The sequence below is a fragment of the Sus scrofa genome, chromosome 2 (genome assembly GCF_054392235.1).
Source record: "Sus scrofa isolate SSC_HxYL_T2T_F1_AM1 chromosome 2, Sscrofa_HxYL_maternal_Yorkshire_Landrace_v2.0, whole genome shotgun sequence".
Taxonomy (NCBI): Eukaryota; Metazoa; Chordata; class Mammalia; order Artiodactyla; family Suidae; genus Sus; species Sus scrofa.
In genome coordinates, this window is record NC_139384.1 from 45,399,280 (window position 1) to 45,422,517 (window position 23,238).

General features: G+C 48.3%; 1 protein-coding gene across 50 annotated transcripts in view; it reads left to right on the forward strand.

Moving 5' to 3' along the window:
• PLEKHA7 (pleckstrin homology domain containing A7) overlaps window positions 1–23,238 on the forward strand; it is a 229,986-nt gene that overhangs the window by 173,333 nt on the left and 33,415 nt on the right. For 30 of the 50 annotated variants that reach the window (XM_021083278.2, XM_021083280.2, XM_021083279.2 and 27 more), the window contains 4 exons: window positions 2,176–2,646; window positions 13,058–13,580; window positions 14,579–14,665; window positions 17,452–17,505. In XM_021083278.2, the coding sequence (XP_020938937.2) occupies window positions 2,176–2,646; window positions 13,058–13,580; window positions 14,579–14,665; window positions 17,452–17,505 (1,135 nt within the window). Of the gene's footprint in view, window positions 1–2,175; window positions 2,647–13,057; window positions 13,581–14,578; window positions 14,666–15,397; window positions 15,518–17,451; window positions 17,506–23,238 lie in introns of all 50 variants that reach the window. The other 20 variants (XM_085011837.1, XM_085011839.1, XM_085011844.1 and 17 more) reach the window with 1 other exon arrangement.

The window sequence follows — 23,238 nt, forward strand, 5'->3', positions numbered from 1 at the left end:
GCCTCTGCCACAGCCACAGCAACCCCAGATTCGAGCCGCGTCTGCAAACTATACCACAGCTTAGGGCAATGCCGGAGTCTCAACCCACTGAGCGAGGCCAGGGATTGAACCCGCAACCTCATGGTTCCTAGTCAGGTTCGTTTCCACTACGCCATGAAGGGAACTTGTGTTTTCACTTTGTATTGACATTTTTTAAGGCTCCTAGACTGGATTGATTCTGCCCTGAATCTCTGTTGATTATTGGTAGCTGAGGTTCTGAGGTTGTTGCAAGGACATTTGGGGTCTGGCCATCATCATGTAAATGCAGCAGCGTTTCCACTGTTTGTTCTCCATTTAAAATGGAGAACCCTGAGGCTTGGCCATTTCAAGGAGTGAAAGATGTTGAGGCCAGGACCTTTTTACCAAGGAGTACAAATACAGGCTGCCCATCTAAGGATAGCTGATAATTTTTTTGGTCTTGTTCCCGGAATTCAGCCTCTGTCGGCTGGTGCCGAATTGAAATGCATAGACAGAGTTTTGGGTAAAGGAGGAAAAAAAAATAGCTTTATTGTTTTGCCAGGCAAAGGAGGGCCACATCAGGCTAATGCCTTAAAGCCTGTGACCTCCCCCCCCCCAAGAATTACAAGGAGTTTTATAGTAAAAATGAGAAAAACAGGTTTTTCAGATAGAAATCTGGATTGGGACAAACATGCATTCTTCTTTCTTTGGGGGAGAAGCTGGAGTTAGGAGATCTCAGCCTGATCCTGATGGTGGTCTTCTGGGTTGCCTAGAATAACAGTACTTGCCTTAAAGGGCATATGGATCAGAGATTAGAACAAACTAGGAAAGTTCCTGAAAAACATTATGTGCTGATAATCTTTAACCCACAGGCAATTATGTTCAGGGTGCCTAATCTTTAGCTTATGGGTGATTGTGTTTAGGGTGTAACCAAGGGAGAGGGACAAGGAAGGACTCTAAGCTGTTCAGTTTCAAAGTACTCATTTCAAAAAGAAGCATAAGGAATATAACTTTTCTCTCAGGGGTATGAGGCGCCTGCATCAGTCCTCCTGAGTTAGGATCAAGTGTGTCCTCCTGCCCCCCCCCCCCATTCTAAATTCTAAGCTTCTGAAGCTGCTGCTGTGTCCCTGGTACCAAGTAATGAGGATACAGACATAACTAGGACCCAAGGAGGCAGGGAGAAGGGCAGCTTTCAGTGGGAGATGGAGCCCTTCTCTATGCTCCAGAAGCTCTTTAGCCTCAGTTTACATCCTAACCTGTAGCCCACCTCATTGTGTGTACAGTTTCTAGGTCTGCATGTGTGTAGGTCATGGACACACATACGGAGAGGCAGTAGAGAGCAGGGGCTACAGTGTGGGCTCTGTGCTCTGCCTGGGATTGAGTCCTGGTGCCTCTCTTCCAGCCGTATGATCTTGGGCAAATCATTTATATTCTCTGGGCCTTAGTTTCCTTATCTCTGAAATCTGACAAATAATGCTTCAGGGAATTATTGTTAGGTCTGTGTTCTTGCATTCCTATTTGAGCAGTTCCCTGATGAGATAGGTAAGTGGTTCTGTAAAGAGAATGCCGTGCTGCTTCTCTACTCACTGTCTTGCAATAATGTTAATTAGGCTGCTAATTGTCCTTAGGGCTGTGCTAGATGCCAGTGGGAGAGACGCTGGGCTCAGTAGCCTTCTATCCAAGCTGGCCTGCCCCAGACAGACAGGTGAACACACAGTGAGAGGAAAGACATGAGAATGTCACATGTATCACTTATTTGTTCTGTGGTATTGATAGAGCTCTTATTCTGTACTGTCTCTGCAGGGAAGTTCTGGGTGTATGAGGAATGATGAGCTAGGCCTCTGGCCTGAAGGAACTCATAGTCTGCTTGGGCACTAGATGAGGAAACGCAGTCATGGTCCAGTGTGATTAGTGTGACAGTCCACTAAAGATCCTGGTCTAGACTGGGGGTGTGGGAGGGGGGCTTCCTGGAGGAGGTAACATTTAAGTTACTTTAAATCACCCCAAAGGAGTAGAAGTTAGTTTCGCAGAGTAAGGGAAGAAGCATGAAAGGGGCTCCAGGCAGAGGGAGGAGCCAATGCAAAGGCCTGGAGGTAATTGGAGTGTAAAGTGTGGCCTTTGGAGAGTTTGCTCAGAGTTCCAGTCTGGATGGGGCTGAACATGCTGCTGTCATTGCAGGGACATGGAGAAGGTGGAGCGGCAGGCGGTTCCCCAGGCCAACCACACAGAGTCCTGTCGAGAGTGTGGCCGCGTGGGACCTGGACATGCGAGGGATTGTCCTCATCGTGGCCATGAAGACTCCTTCGGATTTGAGAGGCAGGAGCAGGAGGAAGACCGGTACCGCTCCCAGAGGGACCCACTGGAGGGCAAGCGGGACAGGAGCAAGGCCAGGTCCCCATACTCGCCAGCTGAGGACGATGCCTTATTCGTGGATTTACCCAGTGGCCCGAGAGGCCAGCAGGCTCAGCCCCAACGGGCCGAGAGGAACGGTGTGCTGCCTGCCGCGTCTGGCCCAGGAGAGCAGAATGGGACTGGCGGGTACCAGCGGGCCTTTCCTCCCAGGACCAACCTTGAGAAGCACAGCCAGAGGAAGAGCAATCTGGCCCAAGTGGAGCAGTGGGCAAAGGCCCAGAAGGGGGACAGCAGGAGGTCAGTAATAGACTCAGGATGGCTGCCACTAATGAGCACAGTAACTTAGTAACAGTAGCTATCACTCACACAGCCAGTGCTGGATGCATGCTGGCCTCAAACTCTACCTCAATGATCTCCATAAATCCCTGCAACAACCTTACAAGGAAGGGTGAGAGCTCAAATTTATAAACAAAGAAACTGGGGCTTGGGGGAGTGAGGAAACCTGCCCAGGGCAGGCAGATAAGTGGCAAAGCCAGAGTTCAGACCCTGTCTGTGAGCCTTCTGAGGTCACACCAGCCCTTCCCCCGGGACTGTGCCTCGAGACTGTGAGCCTGTAGGTAGTAACTGATTGTCTCCTCTTACTTGGCTACTTCTCTACATCCAGGAAATATTTGTGGCAACCAGAGTAAATACAGATCGATTTTTCATTCCAAGCACGTTGAGAAGTGCTCAGGCACTGTTGACACTGGGTTTTATTATACCCATTCCTTCAAGAAGTTGTTTTAATTATTTAGAGGGCGTGCATCTCTTGCTATTTGCAAAGCACTGTCTGTATTTTATTACAATTTTAGATGAGTTAGGACGTATTTATGAACGTGAAAAACTCAGGGTCACTTAGCTTCCCCATTGTCCCTAGAAGCTACTGTGTGTTGGCTTCACTGTGGAGACAGAAAATCCCCGTCATCCTCTTGCTTCTTCTTCTTCTTCTTCTTTTTTTTTTTTTTTTTTTTTTGAAACAGTATAAGTAGCTTTAATTGCCAGGCAAAGAGAGGAATACAGCAGGCTAATACCTCAAGGACTGTGCCCCCACCCTCCTGGAGTCTTACAGTGTTTGAGGAGCAGGGTGTAATCAGCTCATGGACATTTTCCTGATGGTGGGTGGTGAGGTAATTGGGAGTCGGTGTCATCCACCTTCTTGTTCCAACTAGTCTGGGGACTGCGTGCTTGTAGACACCATACAGTTGACTTCTTCCACCATTGGGGGCTTCAGCACCTTAAAATAGCTTCAAGGACATGGCTCAGCATATAATCTATAGTCTTTGAAGAGCTGAAGGTCCTTGACTTTGATGAATGGCTGAATTATTATTACTGTTTTCTTTTTTCTCTGTATTTTTTTCACTTCCCTGATTAAACTGGTTCTTCGACTAAAGTTTTCTATAAATAAAAAGGCAGGTAGGGGCCGTGAGTGGGGGGCATGGGGTCCACTCTGGGAAGGCCTCCCAAGGTCCTGCTCGGTTGCAATTCCAGCCCCCCCCACCCGCTATCCTCGGGCTTCTGAAACAAACCTCGGACCGGAGAGGAGATAGCCAAGCCATGGTGTATTTAGAAAGCCCTTCAGGGGCTGAGGGGTCACAGTGGATGTGCCAGAGCTCACGTCTGCCACAGGTTTGATACACATGCTCTAAAGTGCCAGTCTCTGTGCTCCCTGTTGTGAGGCCCAGACTTTCCACCTTTGGGCTCTGGAGGCAGTGGTGCTCCAGGGGGTGCCTTTTTAGATGGGTGGGGGTGTTGTGCAGGTGTGGGTGTTGTATGTATGTGTGGATTGTGTAATTTATTTATTAATCTAGTCCAGATGGGCACTTTTGAGGTTGGATGGTGGAGAACTCACAATGGGACCCCCGCCTCCTCCCAAGCAGTTGGCAGCCATTGTCGTGGGACAGACTGGGAGAAGGAGGGCCTTTTGCATTGTAGCTGGGGTACCTTCCCATTCCCACCTGGGATGCCCAGGTGTCCATTCTGTTTGATCAGATTTTGTGTCTTATTGAAAACAAGGACATTCCAAGGACACAGAGGAGGGAAGTTGCTATTCTTGATGCCTGGTGCTCGCAGACCCTTTATGAGGTAGTTCTAAGTGATCTTACTGCTGAGTGAGGTTGGAAAGCTGGCAGGGGTTTTATCATGCAGGTCCTCATACTCTAAGGTAAGGAATTTGGATTTTATTTGAAAAAGCAATAGGAAGAGGCTCTGAAAGGTTTTTAAACAGGGAAATGATCTGATTAATAGTTCACAAAGAAGAACCTAGGGAGGAGTCTGTTGTTCAGGATGGTGACAGAGGAAATAGGAAGAAATCAATTTATGGTACATTTTGGAGGCTGAAATAGCAAAGCTTGCAGTGGATTAGACGTGTAGGATGAGAGAAAGGAAGGAATAAACGTGATCCCTCAATTTTTTTTTCTTCATTTTTGGCCATTCCACGGAATATGGAGTTCCCAAGCCAGGGATCAGATCCAAGCTGCAACTGTGACCTGGCAACACTGTCCCACTGTGCCAGGCTGGGGATCGAACTTGCGTCCCGGCACTCTGGAGATACCGCGGATCCTGCTGCACCACAGTTGGAACTCCAATCCCTCAAATTTTGACTTGAACAACTGGGTGGTTGCTGAGATGGGGGAGGCTTAGGAACAAGTTTGTGGGCGAATCAAGGTTTCCTTTTGGGGGTGGGAGGAGGCCGTGCCTGCAGCATACAGAAGTTTCTGGGCCAGGGATTGAATCTGCACCACAGTAGTGGCCCAAGCCAATGCAGTGACAATGTCAAATCCCTTTTTAAAAATTTCCTTTCTTTTTATGGCCACACCTGTGGCGTATTGAAGTTCCCGGGGTAGGGCTTGATTCTGAGCTGCAGGTGCTGGCCTGCACCACAGCCACAGCAGTGCCAAATTCGAGCAACATCTGTGGCTTAACCCACTAGTTAAAGCCAGGGATCAAACCCACATCCTCATAGATACTAATCCGGTTCTTAACACACCGAGCCGCAACAGGAACTCCACAATGCCGGATCCTGAACCCCACTAAGCCACCAGGGAACTTGACAAGGTTTCCATTTTGGACGTAAAAGTTTGAGAAACCCTCAGCTATCCAGTGGGAGAGATGTCAGGTAGGCACTTGGGTATGGATTGTGATGTTGAGGTTTGACATCTGGTTGGACATGCTAATTGGGAGAATCAGTGCGTGGGGGTATCCCAGCATGTGGATCTTAGCAGCAGGAGGGGATCCAGCAGAGGAGACAGTTTGGTCAGAGAGAAGCTTCTCATAATAAGTTAGCTGTTTCCTTTTATATGTAACAGTTGTCATTATGGGGCTGAGTAGGGCGGGTAAAAGCAGGAGAAACCAGAAATAGAAGCAAATAGGAAGGGTGTGGGTTCTTCCCTGATTAGCCTGTATTTCCTGCTATAGAGTCTGGATTTTATATGGAGGCCCATGAAAACCAGTGATGGACATTAAACAGGAGCGTGGCATGATGCTGTCTGATATTTAGGATGGAGGTCTGAAGGGTATTGGCAGGGAAGAAGCATCAGGATATCTGGGAGATTCTCAGACTGGCTAGTCCTTGCCTCTTTCTAGTGCTAATACAGCAGGTCCATGTATATGTTGAAGAAATTTCCCAGGCGATTCTGATATTCCCCACCCAAAATGAGAATGGCATTTTAGTTATTGCTAGTTTAAAAAATTTTCTTAAAGTAACACCTGTCAATGGCTTAAGGACTTAAGAAAGATGACTCCATCCATCCCTATTCCTAATTCCAGCACCTTTGAGGCACTTTCACTTCTTTTATCTCTCTTACAACGCTGTTTCTTGATTTTTCAATTTTAGTCAATGACATTCTCCTCTAGAAGACAAGGATTTTAGTCTTATTCCCCCTCTGCCTTTCCTTTCCAACAGACACACCCCTATCTCAGCTTCACAATATAGTTATGGCATGATTCTTGTTTAGATGGCTACTCAGTTTTTACATTATTATGACAATGTAAATATTTATAGCTGGTCCTTATAGTATACTATAATTAAATTTCATTTGTTTTACAATTTTTTATTTTCTGGCATTGATAATTTTCATGCTCGTTTTCTCTGTATTGATTACTAATTCATCACCACATTCATAACTACATGTGCAAATTCCCTTTGCTCAGTACCCCAAATAATTAGTAATCCATTTACAAGGTGAAAAATCCAAATAATACTGAAGGGTAAATACTGAAAAATAAGTACCCTCCTATTTTATATCAGAAACCTAAATCTACTCCCTCGTGACCTACCACTATCTTCAAAATAAATCAAAACCTCATCTTGCTTTTTTCACTAAATATATTGATATATATCTATATAGGTAATTTAATATGTCTTGGCTATCTGTCCACATCAGCACGTATAGACATGTATTATTAATTCAAAATGTGTAGCATATTTCATTGTATGATCTACAGTGATCTACAGGCCTATTAATGGACAATTAGTTTAAAAAGCACTTGCTATTACAAACTTTGTTGCAGGGATTATCTTTGCTCAGTTGGCTCTGCAAACAAGTGCAAGTATACTTGAGGCACAAATTACTTCAAGTAGAATGACTAGGTTGGAAATATATGTGATTTAAATTTTGAAGGTTATTACAAAATTGCCCTCCAAAGATGCTTTTTCAGATTAATTTTATTTTTTTTTTCTTTTGTCATTTTAGGGCTGCCCCACGGCATATGGAAGGGTCAAATCGAAGCCGTAGCCCCTGGCCTACGCCACATCCATAGCAATGCCAGCTCATGGCAATGCTGGATCCTTAACCCACTGAGCGAGGCCAGGGATCGAACCGGCATCCTCAAGGATGCTAGTCACATTTGTTTCCGCTGAGCCACAATGAGAACTCTGCTTTTTCAGATTATACTCCACCAAACCCTCATATCATCCCTGAGAACTGCTATTTTAGGTTAAGTGCTTGCTCTAGGATCATATGGAAGATGGTTAAATGGGGAAGAGTCTGGAAAGAGAACATGATCAGGTATGTAATTGTCGTATTTTGGGTAGGAGATGAGGGAGACCTAAACAAAAGCAATCGTGAGGAGGAGATGGATAGTATCCATAGATGTTAAGATTGGGTAGGTATAGGGCTTGATAAACTGATTTATCCAAGGCTGGAAGGTAGAGTTACAGTTAACATTTAAGTTTGACTCGGTTGATAGGTAGGTGTGGTGCCACACAGAAGATGTGAGTCCAAGAGAGAGAAACAAGCTTGAAGAGCAATATGGTACCTGTGGAGTGGCCAGATGGAGATAAACAGTAGGCTGTAGGTAATGTGAGTTCAGGTCAGGAGAGATTTGGGGGTCATTGCCCTAGAGATGGTAACTGATGCCCTGGCAGCAGTTGAGATCACCTAGGATTGAATGCTTAGAGCAGTTCTTACTCCTGGCTGCACCGTTTGATCATGTGAGGCCCTACCCCCAAAGATTTTTGCCTTATTTCATCCAGAGCAATGTCAAAGCATCAGTCTGTTTTAAAATCTCCCCAGATAATACCAGTATATGAAAGAGGTTTGACATTTACTGAGGCCTGAGTCCCACACCAGGAAATCTGATTCTGATGATCTGAATTTTAGCGTGGACATCAGGAATTTTCAAAACACCCCCTACGCCTGGTGATTCTAACCTGCAGTCCAGGGTGGAGAATTCCTTAGCTTAGAGTGTACAATCAAAAAGGGCCAAAGGCAGGAGTTCCCATTGTGGTGCAGAGGAAATGAATCCAACTAGTATCCGTGGGGTTGTGGGTTTGATTCTTGGCCTCACTCAGTGGGTCAGTGATCCTGCGTTGCTGTGGCTGTGGTGTAGGCTGGTAGCTACAGGTCTGATTCAGTCCCCAGTCTGGGAACTTCCATATGTCATGAGTGCAGCTCTAAAAAGAAAAGAAAAAAAAAAAAAAGACCAGACCCTATGGACCTCCAGCCCAAAGGGGTGGGCAAAAGCAGAGTCAAGACAGAGGAAAACCTGAGCGTTTCGAGGGGAGTTTCATTTGGAAGGAGTCTAGTCAGCAGCACAGGACTGCTCTGTGAGGGTGGTGCCTTCTGAGGAGGTTGGGTACCAGGAGAGCAGAGTCTGGAATCTCAGGGTCTCTACTGGTCTCACACTCAGCAGCAGAAGCCTTTGGTTCCACTGAGTTTCTTGATGGGCTTGGATGGACAGACCTTCTTAATAGAACCAGAGTTTTGAAGTTGGGAGGCAGAGGAATGGGAGGGGGAGGCAGAAGCGAATCAGAAAGACGGCATGTGGGGTTCAGTGAGGAACCCTTGTGGCAGGGGTGCAAAAGGGACTTTCAGAAGCTGTGTAGCTGATAGGCAGTTGTAAGTTGTGGTTGTGAAATGTCTCTACATAACCATTTCTGGCAGCTCACAGACCTACATTATTCTGCTGCACATAATGGGGGCTGGGGGGACATTGGGGAGCTAAAGGATGAGAATTCAGCTGCAGGGTGATGAAGGTGGTTGGGAAAGGCGTTGGACTGTCCCTACGATGTAAGTTTGAGCCATTCTTATCTAAGGGGCAGGGTGATGTGAGGTCTGTAGATGAAAAAAATTTGTTGGCCTTGGAGGTCGCTGAGCACTCAGGGAGAGGAATTTCAGTCTAGTGGTAGAAACAGTTCTCAGTGGGCTGAAAAGTTAAAGTGAGGGATTGAAGATGACCCTTTTGAGAAGAAAGCTGTCAGCCTCTGAGTACACAGAGTGCTTGGTCTCTGATCACTCACTTGTATCTGGGAAGGACTGCATATTGCATCCTTCCCTTTTTTTTTTTCCTTCAAAATGTTTGCAATCTCTTACAGCCAAGTAATAGGTCTGGCTGCTTCATAAAGAACCCTCCTCTGTTTGAAAATTGAGAAGAGGGGAAAAAAAAAAAAAGTAAGGAGTTCCCCTCATGGCTCAGTGGTTAACGAACTCCACTAGGATCTGTGAAGATGCGGGTTCGATCCCTGGCCTCGCTCAGAGGGTCAGGGATCTGGTGTTGCCATGAGCTGTGGTGTAGGTCAAAGACGTGGCTCGGATCTTGCATTGCTGTGGCCGTGGCGTAGGCCAGCAGCTGTAGCTCCGATTGGACCCCTAGCCTGGGAATCTCCATATGCCACCGGTGTGGCCCCAAAAAGCAAAAACAAACAAACAAACAAAAAAACCCAAAAAACAAATAGAGAAGAGGGTCCTGCTCTGGGTGTGATTAGGACTGTGCTAATCTCATTAGATGAAACACATTAGACTTTGGAAGGAGGGTTATTTGAACTGTAATATGATCTCGTATTCATGGCTCTAGACCACACAAGGAATTATCCCAGACTGTTCTTTCAGTACTTGGAGATGAACATAAAATTTCACTTTATTAAACTTCTTTAGAATGATGGTTTGCAAGGACAGACTGTTTTGAAATTCTGGCCTTGCATTATCATCCTGGAGTAATGCATGCTAAAACAAAATGACAGGTGGAGATGCAAAACATTAGCATGGGAACAGTAAAACATGAACGTCCTGCACTACTGATGTGGCGGTTCGGTGAGGACTCTAGTGCATAAATAATTGGCTGTAAAAATTGATTTCAGGGAGTTCCCGTTGTGGCTCAGCATGTGAAGAACCTGACATAGTATCCCTGAGGATGCAGTTCGATCCTTGGCCTCCCTCAGTGGGTTAAGGATCCGGCCTTGCTATGAGCTGTGTTGTAGGTCACAGGTGTGGCTTGGATCTGGTGTTGCTGTGGCTGTGGTGTAGGCTGGCAGCTGCAGCTCCAATTTGACCCCTAGCTCAGGAACTTCCTATATGCCACTGGTATGGCTGTAAAAAGAAAAAAAAAATTGATTTCATATTTTCATATGACTGTTTTATTTTATTTTTATTTGATTTTTTTTTTTTTTTTTTTTTTGGGCCAATCCTGTGACATTTGGAAGTTCCTGGGCCAGAGATGAAACCTGCACCACGGCAGTGACCCAAGCTGGTGCAGTGACAACACAGGATCCTTAACCCACTGCACCACAAAAGAACTCCCTTGATATGACCATTTTATACTGGCTGTATGAGAACATCCTGTTTGGTGCCTTTTGGAACAGGAAGGTCACATGGCACAGAGGAGGATATGAGGGCAGGAAACCTTGAGCCTTGTTTTTGGATAAAGCTGGGGCTGGGGGCCAGCAAATGGATCGATCTGCTGTCAGGACAGAGCTGCTCTGGGCACTCCTGTTGCTCGCAGGGTGACCTTTACCTCAAATACAACCCTGCTTCCTGTGTCTCTCCCTCCACCATCTCTTAGTTACCATTGTTTGGCCTCTGGCACCAGGACTCACCTTGCACCAGGGTCCTTGGGGTTGCCCGCAAATAGCCAGCCCTGGGAAGGTGGCAAGCTAGAGCATGAGCTGAGGGCTTTGGGGCACTGCCCCGTGGGAGGCTCTGACCATCTGGACACCATAGGCAGGCCCAGGGAGTGGGCTGCAGAGCCAGACGGAAGGGGTGTGTAGGGGAGACATGACTGCGACCCGCTGAGCATTTTGCTTCAGGCAGAGTGGACAGTGGTTAGTTACAGCCCCTGGCTGGATTTCTGCCACCCCTGCTGTTTGAGGATTCAGGCCTGGCCCTTAGAGACATAACAGCCCTCTGACTTTGGGAAATTGATAGCAAACCCTGCCATCTGGTGGCAAGCAGACAAACTGGACAAGTCTGGGCTGAAGAGATCTTAAAATTACCTTCTGTACTTTCAAAGATAACTGTTAACAAGGAAGACGCGAACCACCATTTTTGAATGACAACTGCTAATCATCACAACAGTCTATTAAATGGTTCTTTGTAGTCCTGTGTTACAGTAAGGAGAGTAAGGACATAAAAGATACTAACCTGAGGTCCTCTAGGCAGGAAGTGATTTGATGAGTGTAAAAATAATTTGAAAAGCACTTCTCAAACATCAGCCACCTGGAGGACTTGTTAAAACACAGGTGTCTGCCCCAGGGTTTCTGGTTTTGGGTGAGGCCTGATAACCTGCATTTCTAACAGGTTCCCAGGAAGTGCTGATGCTGCCTGACCACACTCTGAGTACCACTGCTTAGAACAAGGTCTGACACATGGCAGGTACCATGTAAAAGTTTGTTAGATAAAATTGATAAAGGCAGAGTCAGGATGCCAACCCAGGCCCGAATCTGAAACTTGTCCTTTTCATGCCAGGCTGCCTCTCAAGTTAGACTTTTAAGGCTTAATAAAACTGTCTGCCTGGTCCCTTGCTGAATTTTTGAAAGAAAAATTCTTTCAAAAATCAGACGGCTGGGTGCTCGTAGTTTTCACGATCCTATCCAGCCTGGTGTGCCAGAGTATTTGTTGAAGGGCTGGCTATGTGTCAGGCCTTTCTCAGACTGCAGACAACACCACAGAATGTGAGACAGAGTTCCTGCCCCCCAGGGATTTACAGCTTGGCTGGGGAAGAGACATCTTACCAGTAGGAAAAGGTTACATCAATGCAGGACCTTGGAAGAGTTACAGACTGTACCGTAACTAGGTCAGAGCAGGGCAGGAACCCCGAGGGCTGAGATGTTGCCGTATGAGTGAGATTTGGTGATAGGGCCAGGTGAGCGCATCCAGAGAGAGAGCAGGGTGGTGGGGGTGGGGGGTAGGGAAGGAACAGCATGATGAGAATAAGGAGAGAAGCGGGAAGGGAGCACCCACTGAGGAATGTCCCATCTGCCGATCAGGCATGAAGCCTGCGTTCTCTTCCTTGTCTCATTTTTCTTCACGATAGCCTGAAGAGGCAGGTAATTCTGTTCTCATGTTATGGTAAAGAACCTGACTCCTGAGTGGTTAGGTAAGCTGCCTAAAGTCACACAGCCAGTGGCTTCAACCCCAGATCTGACTACCTCTCCTTTTTCCACAGCTGAAAGTTGCCCAAGTGTCTTGGAGGTGTGCAAGACCAGGGGAAAGTCCTCACTCTCGGGCTCCAGCAAGTGCAGGGGTACACCTGAGAGGGGGTGCCTCCTTAAATGCTGGGCCCTCATTTGATCCTGGCCCCAGTAGGATGAGAATGAGAAAAAAGCAGGAAGGCAGGGTGGGTTGAGGTCAGGTGCTAGAGAGCTATGAATGCCAGGTGAAGGGATTTAGAGTTTACCTCATAAGCAACAGGGAGCCAGCGAAGATTTGGGAGCACAGGAGTGATTAGATCCAGGCCATTGACTGCCTACCACATGGAAACTCATCTGGAAGGTGTCAGAGTTGTGTCAGGGGAGGTAATTAATCAGTATCTGGACTAGAGTAATAGGCAAAGAAAGGAACTGATGCCAGCCACTTACGAACCTCTAAAACTTGGTGCTGGGGAACGGTGACCGGGAGAATCGTGGGGCATTACCTGGAAATATGCACATGCTTTTGAAGAGCTGAGTGACAGCAAGAGAGAGGGGCAGGTTTATCACACTGCACTTGATGTGGGGCAGCCAGCTTGGCCTGGTAAGGGGATGACACCACGTTGCCAGAGGAAGTGGTTTAGGAACTCTCTGGAGAGGGAAGCAGTGACAGAAGTCCTGGATGTCAGCTTTGATTGTTGTTGTTCTCTGAGGTTCTTACAGGGCTCCCTCACACACCTGGCTTTGTGGCTTTACTTAGTTAGCTGTGTTTCCAGAAGCCTAGCAGACCCATGCCAGTCCTCTTACCATCCTCTCTTTTCTCCTCAGCCTGCCCCTGGATCAGACCCTTCCTCGCCAGGGTCCCAGCCAGTCCCTGCCCTTCCCAGAAAACTACCAGACTCTTCCCAAGAGCAACCGACACCCCTCGGGGGGCTCTTCTCCCCCTCCCCGCAACCTGCCCAGTGACTACAAGTACGCACAGGACCGAGCCAGCCACCTGAAGATGTCGAGCGAGGAGCGCCGAGCACACCGGGATGGCACCGTGTGGCAGCTCTACGAATGGCAGCAGCGCCAGCAGTTCCGGCACGGGAGCCCCACAGCGCCCATCGGGACCGGCTCCCCGGAGTTCACTGACCAGGGCCGGAGCAGGAGTATGCTAGAGGTGCCCCGTTCCATCTCTGTGCCTCCATCGCCCTCGGACATCCCTCCCCCAGGACCCCCGAGAGTCTTTCCACCCCGGCGGCCACACACACCAGCAGAGAGGGTCACCGTGAAGCCACCGGACCAGAGGAGGAGTGTGGACATTTCGCTCGGAGGGTCTCCCAGGAAGGCATGGGGCCACACCACCAAGGTGAGACCCCGGAGGCCCTGCCAGCATGAGGGCGCTGGGAGCCACACATGGTTTGAACACACTGAGCAATTTGGGAAAATAGGTAACACTTATGCAGTATGTTTAGGTACTGGGTCCAGCACTAAAGGTTTTACTATAATTCTTACGACAGCCCTATGAGGCAGGTGCTATTATTGCAGGTTTCCCCGGATGTTTGAAAGTAGAGTGTTCCTGTGAAAGCTTTTGCAAGCCAGAATGGCATAAAGTGAGGAAACAATTACCTTTCTTCATAAAAGCAAAAGTCCTCTGGATTTCCTGAAAGCAGGTACTATAGGTGGTTCTTTTATAAAGGAGAAGTGGTATACAGTGAACTTTGATAAAGCAGGGAATACCTGTATGCCCATTTCACAGATGAGGACTCTTGAGGCATTAAGAGATGAAGTAACTTACACAGGATCCCACAACTAGAAGTTTGCTTCCTTGTAGCTTGGAAGGCAGGGAAAGATGTCTGTGTTCAACCTATTCAATTAGTTATTATAAATAACTTAAAAATGACTTAAATTTTAACTCTCCGAGGGGCTCTCACAATTTGTCATTTATTATAACCTAGTGAGAAGTGTGTGTATCCCCATTAGACAGATGAAGCTCAGAGAGGTGCAGTGCCATGTGCTCAGCTGCCCTGATAGTGAATGGCAGAGACTGTGGCCCTGGCCCCAGCCCCGACTCTCAGTATAACTTTTTTTTTTTGTCTTTTTAGGGTTGCACCCTCAGCATAACGAGGTTCCCAGGCTAGGGGTCAAATCAGACCCGTAGCCACTGGCCTACGCCACAGCCACCGCAACACCAGATCTAAGCTGCGTCTGCAACCTATACCACAGCTCACAGCGTTGCCGGATTCTTAACCCACAGAGTGAGGCCAGGGATCAAACCCGCATCCTCATGGATACTAATCGGGTTCATTAACCACTGAGCCACGATGGGAACTCTCTCAGTATGACCTCTTGTCTCCCCTCCTACAGAATTCCTCTCATGTGGACCGGCGCTCCATGCCCTCCATGGGTTACATGACCCACACCGTCAGCGCTCCCAGTTTACATGGAAAATCGGTAAGCAGCGCCTGCTCTCCTCCTCCAGGTGAATGATCCGATCCAGTCTGCTAACCTCATCAGGGTTCTCCCCTGAGCCAGTCAGAGGCAATCCCCACTTTACCTTTTTTTTTTTTTTATTCTTTCTTTCTTTCTTTGGCCTCACCTGGGGCATGCTGAAGTTCCTGGGCCAGGGATCGAACCCATGCCATAGCAGTGACCTGAGCTGCTGCAGTGACAATGCTGGATCCTTAACCTGCCGAGCCACAAGAGAACTTCCCAATCTGCATTTTAGCAATGAGGAAACTAAGGCTCAGAGAAGTCGAATGACTTGCTCAGACTCACCCTGCTGGCACTGGGTCCTCCCGAGGTCAGCCGAAGAGCTTGGGGAGGTGGAGGAGAATGTGGTGTTTCTTCTCTTTGGGGCAGCATTTTGTCTGCAGTATTTTCTAGCCACCTGCCTTTTTCTCCTGTTAGCTTCTCTCCTTTCTTCCTGGTCTTTGCTTTGATGAGTTCACTGTCTTCAAAGTATGAGCCTGTGTGAGGCTGCACAGCTGGTGCCTGTTTCCTGATAAAACTACTTCCTGCAGCCTCTTTTGTGCCAGTGCTTTTATTTGTCCTAATGACAGAATTAATGCAATCATTACTTAATGGTGTCGCATCAGTACTGTCCCGGCACCAGGGTGAAGAGTAATTATAGCGTTGTGCTCCTGCGGTGGCTAATTTCCTTGTGATGTGTCTACACACCTACAGCTGGAGGAGCTCTCACTGCTTCTCACCCGGCTACGGCGGCACCAGGCCAAGTTGGCCAGTGTGCGAAATTTTGCCATCGGCCAGTTACTACAGCACCAGCTGACCTTTCCCACCTGCCAGGTCAGCGCTGGTGGGCTCTCTCAGGACCGGGGGCCACCCCAAGGGCAAGGGAGTGACATGCTGGCCTGTGCTCCCTTGTGCCCGAGTTCTAGTCTGTCCTGCTGTCTGGCGCTTTCCCCTTGTTCCCTGCCTGTTTGCTTCTGGATGCTACTGCCAGACACTGTGCAGCTGTGGTGGGGCCCACACCCCTGGTGCTGGGGAGGAGGCTGCATGTGGTGTGAGAGACCTGAACTGTGGCTTCTCTGGCTGTGAGTAGTGACTGCCAGGCTGGTGTGTGGTCATGTCCAAAGGGCTGTGTTGGCTGTCATCCTTGTTGCTACCTTGGGCATTCTTTGGGATGCTGAAAGGTATGTGTGTCAGCCTAGAGGGAGAAGGCGGAGTGCCCTGCTGATTGACAGAGCGTCCTTATGTCTCTTATCCTGGTGAGCTGCACAGTAACCTGGGAGAGGGTAGGGATGACAGGTTGGAAAATGACCTGCCCGGGATCCCTCAGCTGCTGGCATGCAGGCTGGAGCCCAAATCCAGATCTGTCTTGCACGGTCTTCTAAACTGTTTCCAGGACAGGGGATGGGGTGGTGGGAGGGTTGTGGTTTTGCAGGCAGGCTCCTCAAGAAGTAGCCAGGCAGTTGTTCTCCTGGGCATCCTGAGCAGCTTAAAGAAGATGCCGTTTCGTACAAGACCGGTCCCTCCAGGCTGCACAGAAGTAGGCAGAGGACAGATGAGGAGGGTGATGGGATTGTCACCATCCTTTCCTGTCCTGTTTTAGTGGGGCCTGAGCGGTTCAGGAAATGTATTTGGAAAAATGAAAGGAAGGGAGCATGTGCAAATCCTAAGTTGTGAATTTGGGTGATTTTTAGTAACATCCCTCTGCTCTGTCCCTCTACCTGTGGGACTGGACTGATGGGGGAAGTAGGGACAGATAAGGAGACAGTGTAGGCACAGAAATAAGATCTTGCAAGCGTCTAGTGTCCCCAGCAGTAGTCCTTTAGGCCTTCTCATACGTAAAAGTACTGCCTGAACATTTCATATTATTTATATTTTTGTGTTTGTTTTACATCAGAACTATAAACTCAGACCACTTTCCTAGCCCTGCCTGGCTTTGGCTTACTGGATGTCTTCTTAGTCGGCTGAGAAAGTAATGCTTGGACTATTTTTCTTAAGCTTTCATAGCCTCTCTTCCTCACAGCTTCTGTGATCTGTTAACATGAGAAGCACAAGTTCTAGGAAATGACTCTCACTCATTCTGGTAATTATACTGAAGAACTTAATAGACGGTTAGGGACGACAAAAGCAGATAGGTCTGCCCAGACCTTCCTTATCTAGCTCCTGACATGGCTGTGTTGGCTCCATCTGAGCAAAGGAAACCTCTAGTGGAAACTGGCGCTTGTCATTCTGGAACCAAAGGCCATAAGGTCATCTCCCTGGGTCATTAGGTCATCTCCATGCCTCTTTTGGGCATCCATCCACACCAATCAGGGGGTTATTTTGCTTCAGGCATATGAAGCTGCCCAATGTAAAGGTTTGATGACAAGAATTGAGGGGCTGGTGATTGAGGAGGCCTGAGCTCAGGTGTGCATGTTCTCTTCCAGGTAGACCTCTCTAGTTCTGTCTCAGGAGCTCACCTCCGCCTCAGCTGCACCGTTGTCCTAGTCCTTTGGTGGGATGTGTGCTGTCTCCCTCCCCCCCATCAGACTGTTCCCAGCCAATGGGGACAGGCTGGCTTTCCCCACCTGGTGGACCTGCAGGATGCATATGCTAAAAATCCTCTGAGCTGCACCGAGACATTTGTGCTTCCTCTGTGGCCCCAGATGTTTGTTCTACTGTAGTCTCTTGTTCCTGAAGCTGCACAGTGTATATGATGTACCCACAAAGCCAGAGTTACGGACACCTTGGAGTTCATAACTGGCTTTTTTCTCTCTGTGCTTCATTTGAAGGCTGACGATACCTACCTCCAGCTGAAGAAAGACCTGGAGTACCTGGACCTAAAGGTGAGGGGCCTCAGGGGTCTTGTTTTCCTTGGATGCTTACCTTTCTGAGAATGTCAGCGTCCTTGGAACCCAACCCAAAGCCAAAGGCCATGCAGGACTTAGCAAATTTGGATTTCAAATGAAGACTGAATCAGAGGGGTTTTTTTGGTTTTGGGTTTTTGATTTTTTTTTTTCTTTATGTTGCTGTGGCTTTTGAAGATTTCATTTTTTTAAATTAAATATAGTTGACACATAACATCAGTTCCTGGTATACAACATAATGATATTTGTATATATTTGGAAATGACCACAAGTCTAGTTCATATCCATCACCATATTTGGTTACATGTTTTTTTTTTTTCCTATGATGAGAACTTTTAAGATCTACTCTCTTAGCAGCTTTCAAATATTAGTATTAATTACAGTCACCATGTTGTACATCACATCCCCAGGATGGACTTATTTTATAACTGGTAGTTTGTACCTTTCAGAAGAGTTTCATTTCTTTTTCTTTTTCGTTTTCTTTTTTTTTTTTTTTTTTTTGTCTTTTTGTCTTTTTAGGGTCATACCTGCAGCACATGGAGGGTCCCAGACTAGGGGTCCAATCGGAGCTGTCGCTGCCGGCCTACACCACGGCCACAGCAACAGGGGATCCGAGCCACATCTGTGACCCACACCATAGCTCGCAGCAATGCCAGATCCTTAGCCTACTGAGCAAGGCCAGGGATCTCACCCATGTCCTCATGTATGCTAGTCGGGTTCATTAACCACTGAGCCATGACAGGAACTCCCGAGTTTCATTTCTTATAGCCTCAGACTCTGAACTCAGTTTCTTGTGCGTTGTGCTGTAAGGTCTCTGGTTCACAGAGTGAGGGTGTGAGGTCTTGCTCTCTTCCTGTCTTTAGTGAGAATCACAAGGTTTCTCCAAATAATAACCAGTTGCTTCTTCAGAGCCTCCAGTGGGGCAGAGGTGGGTTTGGTTCCTAGTGCACTGATGCGTGTTTTCAGGCACAAGCAGCTTGTTAGGGGATTCGGTTTCGTTACTGGGGAATCAAGTTCCACATGGAATTGTGTGGCTCTAAGGGACCCCCTCGTTCCCCAGTCAGGAGATGAACACTGGTGCCTCCCTGTAGGTAATGAAGTTCAGGCACTAAGTCAGCCTCCGTAGCACAGATAGAGAGCCTGGGAAAGCTGCTGTAAAAGGGAGAGGCAGTGTGCCTGGAAGAGAGCTGCTATTGTTTTGTTCCACAGCTCTCTGTGAAAGCTCCCACTGTGAAAAGCACTTCTTATGCCTGAGCCATGACACAGACTGAAGGAATGTGACCTTTAAACTGCGGGTGTGGGAAGGTGGGTGAGGGGCCCTGTGGGAGGACACCCAGGTGACTGCCATGAGGGGCATGCCTCCCCAAGTCCCCAGGGTGCCTGACTTGGGACATTTTTAATCCAGGGATTGTAATCCAGCATTGTAGAAGCAGGGGTGTGAACATTAGGTCCTAAGGCGGCTGCTGAGGGGGCCTCCCCTCTCTGAGGCAAGATTAAGGCCTTTGAGTAGGAATTGCCTTTGATTAGGAACCTCATGTATCTATTAATAACCTGGACACTTTCCGTACCCTCAAGCTCTGGAGAAGCATGGGGAGATACAAGAGAAAAATTGAGGTTCTGTGGCCTAGAAAAACTTCCAAACATTCTGAGTTAGGGAAAGAAATTATTTCCAAATAATGTAGACTTATTTGTGTAAAGATGTGTCTGGCCGAGTGCTCAGAGCTGAGAGAATGAGCATCACTGTGGGCTACAGTGCTGGCTAGGCTTCTGGAGGAGGTGGCATGTGTCTGGAGCCTTGAAAAGCCAGAGGGTTTAGGTTGGTTGAGATGAAAGAGGAACAGTGGGAGCCAAGGAGAGCCAGTGTGAGGCTGATGTGGATAGTGGGAGTAGGGGGAGAGAAAACGGGGACTGATTGTCCAGCTTCTTGATTCTCTCCTAGGCTTTAGGAAGGAAGGTGCAGTGAAGAAAAGTCAGACTTGGCTTTCAGATGTGAGCCAAACAAGGAGGGTTCTCTCAAAATCAGGACGTTTTCTAACTTACGAGGAAGTCAGATGATGCAAAGCATGCATGAGTGTTATAGGTGTGGTAGTCACACTGCAGAATTCGAAGTGCTCAGACACGGTAGCGTGGGCCAACTGTGCAGCCCAGCCCACCCTCCTGCTTCCTGATCCTGGGCAGGTCCTTCCAGCATGCCTGCCACTCTCTGTCTGACCTGGAGCAGGTCCAACACCGCCCCCCCCCCCCCGCCTCCACCTGCCCTAGGTACCACCATGTCCCTGTTCCCTGGCTTCACTGTGGCCCCTGTTTGCTTCTTGCACCTCCACTCCAGGACCATCCAGGCCACACAGGAGTGTTTGTAGAGCATCCACGATGTACCTAGGCCTGTGGGAGAGGCTTGGCTCACAGCAGCACAGCTGTACCATGAAACACTCTTCAGAGTGCTTGGTGCACGGTGCAAAGGAACTTCATAAAGTGCCGGAGCTGGGGTAACAGGGATTAGCTGTCTTCTGATTCCTGTTTCTGGGTGATAGCCAAAAGTCACAGTTGATCCTGGAGAGAAGATTCAGCTCAGGTTTGTTTTATTTAAAGAGTGTGGAACTTGAGCTAAATCGAAGGAATTCAGAGAAAGAAACTCAGGCACAGGAGAGCAGAGCCAGGGTCCTTTTATGTCCTGACTACCAATGGAAGCTGAACAGCAATAGAGGGGTAGTGTGTGTTAGTCACCATGTTTGACTTTGCTTCTGTTCAATTAACTAACCTCTGCAATAACCCTGTAACGGAGGTGGGGATATTTTTTTTCTTTACTAATTGAGGCTCAGGGAAGTAAAGACTTCCCCACGGCCATGTTAGTCGTTACTGGGGAGTCAGTATTTGGGTGGAGCCCTGACTCTGAAGCTGGTGATTAAGAAATCACCCTCCCTCCCAGCCACTCTTAAAATGCTGCTTCTACTGCTGTAGACCCAAAGGCATTAAGTTTTTTATGGAGCTGAACTGCGGTCCTTCTCGCAGGAAATGTGTATGATGTGATAGAGAGGCAAAGTGCATCCTTGGGGTGTTTCACCAGCTGGGAGTCGTGTGTGACCAGAGCATTAACTAGTGAGTGAAGGTTGTCACTGTTTGTCATGGAAAGCAGCTGTATTTATACCAGAATGTCCCTGGTCTTATAGCTATTACTCCATTGCTAAGCTCCTCTTAAAGAACCAGTCCCCCAGGAATAGCACCAGCAGGTGAAAGAGGCTTACTAGCAACCTGTGTGGGAGGTTTGTGCACTGTGTGAGTCATCAGTCAGAAAGGCTAACTTTGGGAGTTCTGTGGCATGGCGGCTCAAGGATCTGGCATTGTCACTGCAGCGGCTTGGGTTGTTGCTGTGGCATGAGTTCAATCCCTGGCTCCAGAACTTCCACATGCCAGGCGCAGCAAGAAAAGAGGAGTACCCAGAGTGGCTCAGTGGTTAACGAATCCGACTAGGAACCATGAGGTTGCAGGTCAATCCCTGGCCTTGCTCATTGGGTTCAGGATCCGGCGTTGCCGTGAGCTGTGGTGTAGGTCACAGAGGTGGCTCAGATCCTGCGTTGCTGTGGCTTTGGCATAGGCCAGCAGCTACAGCTCCGATTAGACCCCTAGCCTGGGAACCTCCATATGCTGTGGGTGTGGCCTTAGGAAAAGGCAGAAAAGAAAAGAAAGGAAAGGCTGACATCACCTTGGTCTCCCTCCAAGGGACAAGGTGCTCAAATCAGGGAGACAGTGAGCATGTTTTGCTCAGACCCAGCTGGGGTGTAGGCTTTCCAGATGGGCCTCTCACTTTGGGGTTCAGATGAGGGAAGGGCTGGAATCAAAGGAGAGGTGTTGAGAACCTATCAGAACTGTAGCTGAGGAGCGTACCAGGCAGGTTGCTCTTATTCTTAGGGGATCCAAGACCCAGATCAACTGCTGAGCCCAAAGGGAATATACTGCTTTGCATAGCCAGGGCCTGCATTCTGGAGTTTGGGCCACATTGCTACTGTTCTACCTTTCAGATGGCCAGGGAAGAAAGGTGGCCGCTTGCACACCTAGGTTCACTTTGACCCAGCCTAGCCTCCCTGCGCAGTGAAGGGTAGCGAGAGCCCTCATGGGAAAGCAGGGCAAACACAGCAGCAGCCAGCACAGCTGCAGTGCTGATTACTGGAGGAGGAAGGGGCGATTCAGGCAAGACCTAGAGACAGTCTGTAAAGCTATGAAATGTTACCATGTGTCTTCTGTGGCCTTCAGGGGGCATTAAAACAAGTGGTTAGTAGCTCCAAGTAGATGGGTTTCAGTTTAGTAGAAGAAAGACTTTTCTAAAGAGCCACCATAGGTCGTGCTGACCTCCCCATTGCTGGGATGCAGCCGAGGCCGGGTGAGCCTCAGGTGGGATGAGTGACTGGGTTAGGAGAACTCTCAGGCCCATTGGCTCTGAGATCCTGTGACGTGCTGGGCAAGATGAGCTGATGTTGAGCCCAGCAGGCATCCCTGGAAATGAGGGCCTCCCAGGACACAAGTGAATGAACCCCGTATCCCAGCCTGGGTGTGGAGATGGTGATGAGCACAGCCTGCTGGGACCAGTTTCTTGGGAGAGGTCCTCCTGGGTCCTTGAGGGCAGAGGTAAGCCTCTCTGGAGGATAGTCTCCCTGCCACCATGGGGTTGGCCTAGGGTCTCCTTTGTCCTTGTCCCACAGGCCACTTCCCTCCATCGCCCATCTGCCGATGCTCAGCTTCCAGAACCAGTTGGTGGTGTTTGCTTGCCCACGTGTTGTAGAGCTTGGTCTCCTGAAGTGAGCATTTCTGCTGGTGTGCCAAATGATCAAATAAAGACAGACTCCACTTTCTTAGAAGAGGCTTGGTATTAGTGTTCTTTTTGGAAATGTTTATTTTCCTGGCATTTTACTTGGCGGTGCCAGGGTGGAAAGGATTTCATGTTGATTAAGCATCTGTTCCTGCCTGGCAATGTTTGGGTACCTGATGTTCATTACCTCACTTAATCCTCTCAGATAGGAATTATTATCCCATCTTACTAACCAGGAACCCTAATATCAGAGAAGTAACTACCACAAAGTTCTGAGGCTAAGATTTGAACCCAGGGGCTAAGTACACAGCTTCTTTCTTCCGGGTGCCAAGTACATCACCTACCCTAAAGCTGCATTTGCCAAATTGTATTTCTGGTATTGAAGTTCTGCCCTTTGGAACCTGGCACCCTGGCCAGGTCTGAAAAGGGCGTGGGAGGGTTTGCTGCTGTTGACACTTTGAATTGTTTTTATGCAGCTGGGAAGCATAGCTGGGAAAGTGAGGTGGAGGGAGGGTACCTGTGGCCATGCCGGGGGGGGGGGGGGGGGGCTTTTAGATGGAGCTGGTTGCAATCAGCCCTAAAGGGGCTTTTGTCCCTGATGAGGGATGGTGAGTGGCTCCAGGTACTTGGCCTCCAGACTCTTCCTGTTTGAGCCTGAGATTGGGGCTTCTCTGTTCAGGGTTTGTTTATAGTTAGCTTCTGAAGCAGAGTTTCTTCAGTCAGTCTGGGATGCCAGCTATATCAGGATCACCTGGGAGTTTGATTTAAAAAAAAACAAAAAAAACAAAAACTGCAGATCTGAAGGGTTCTTTTGAAGTAGAACCTGGAGAAATGGTGCTCAGAATGCTGCAGTTTAGATCAAGCTCTGGGGTGAGTCTTGGGCACACTAAAATGAGCCCTTTTATTCTGGA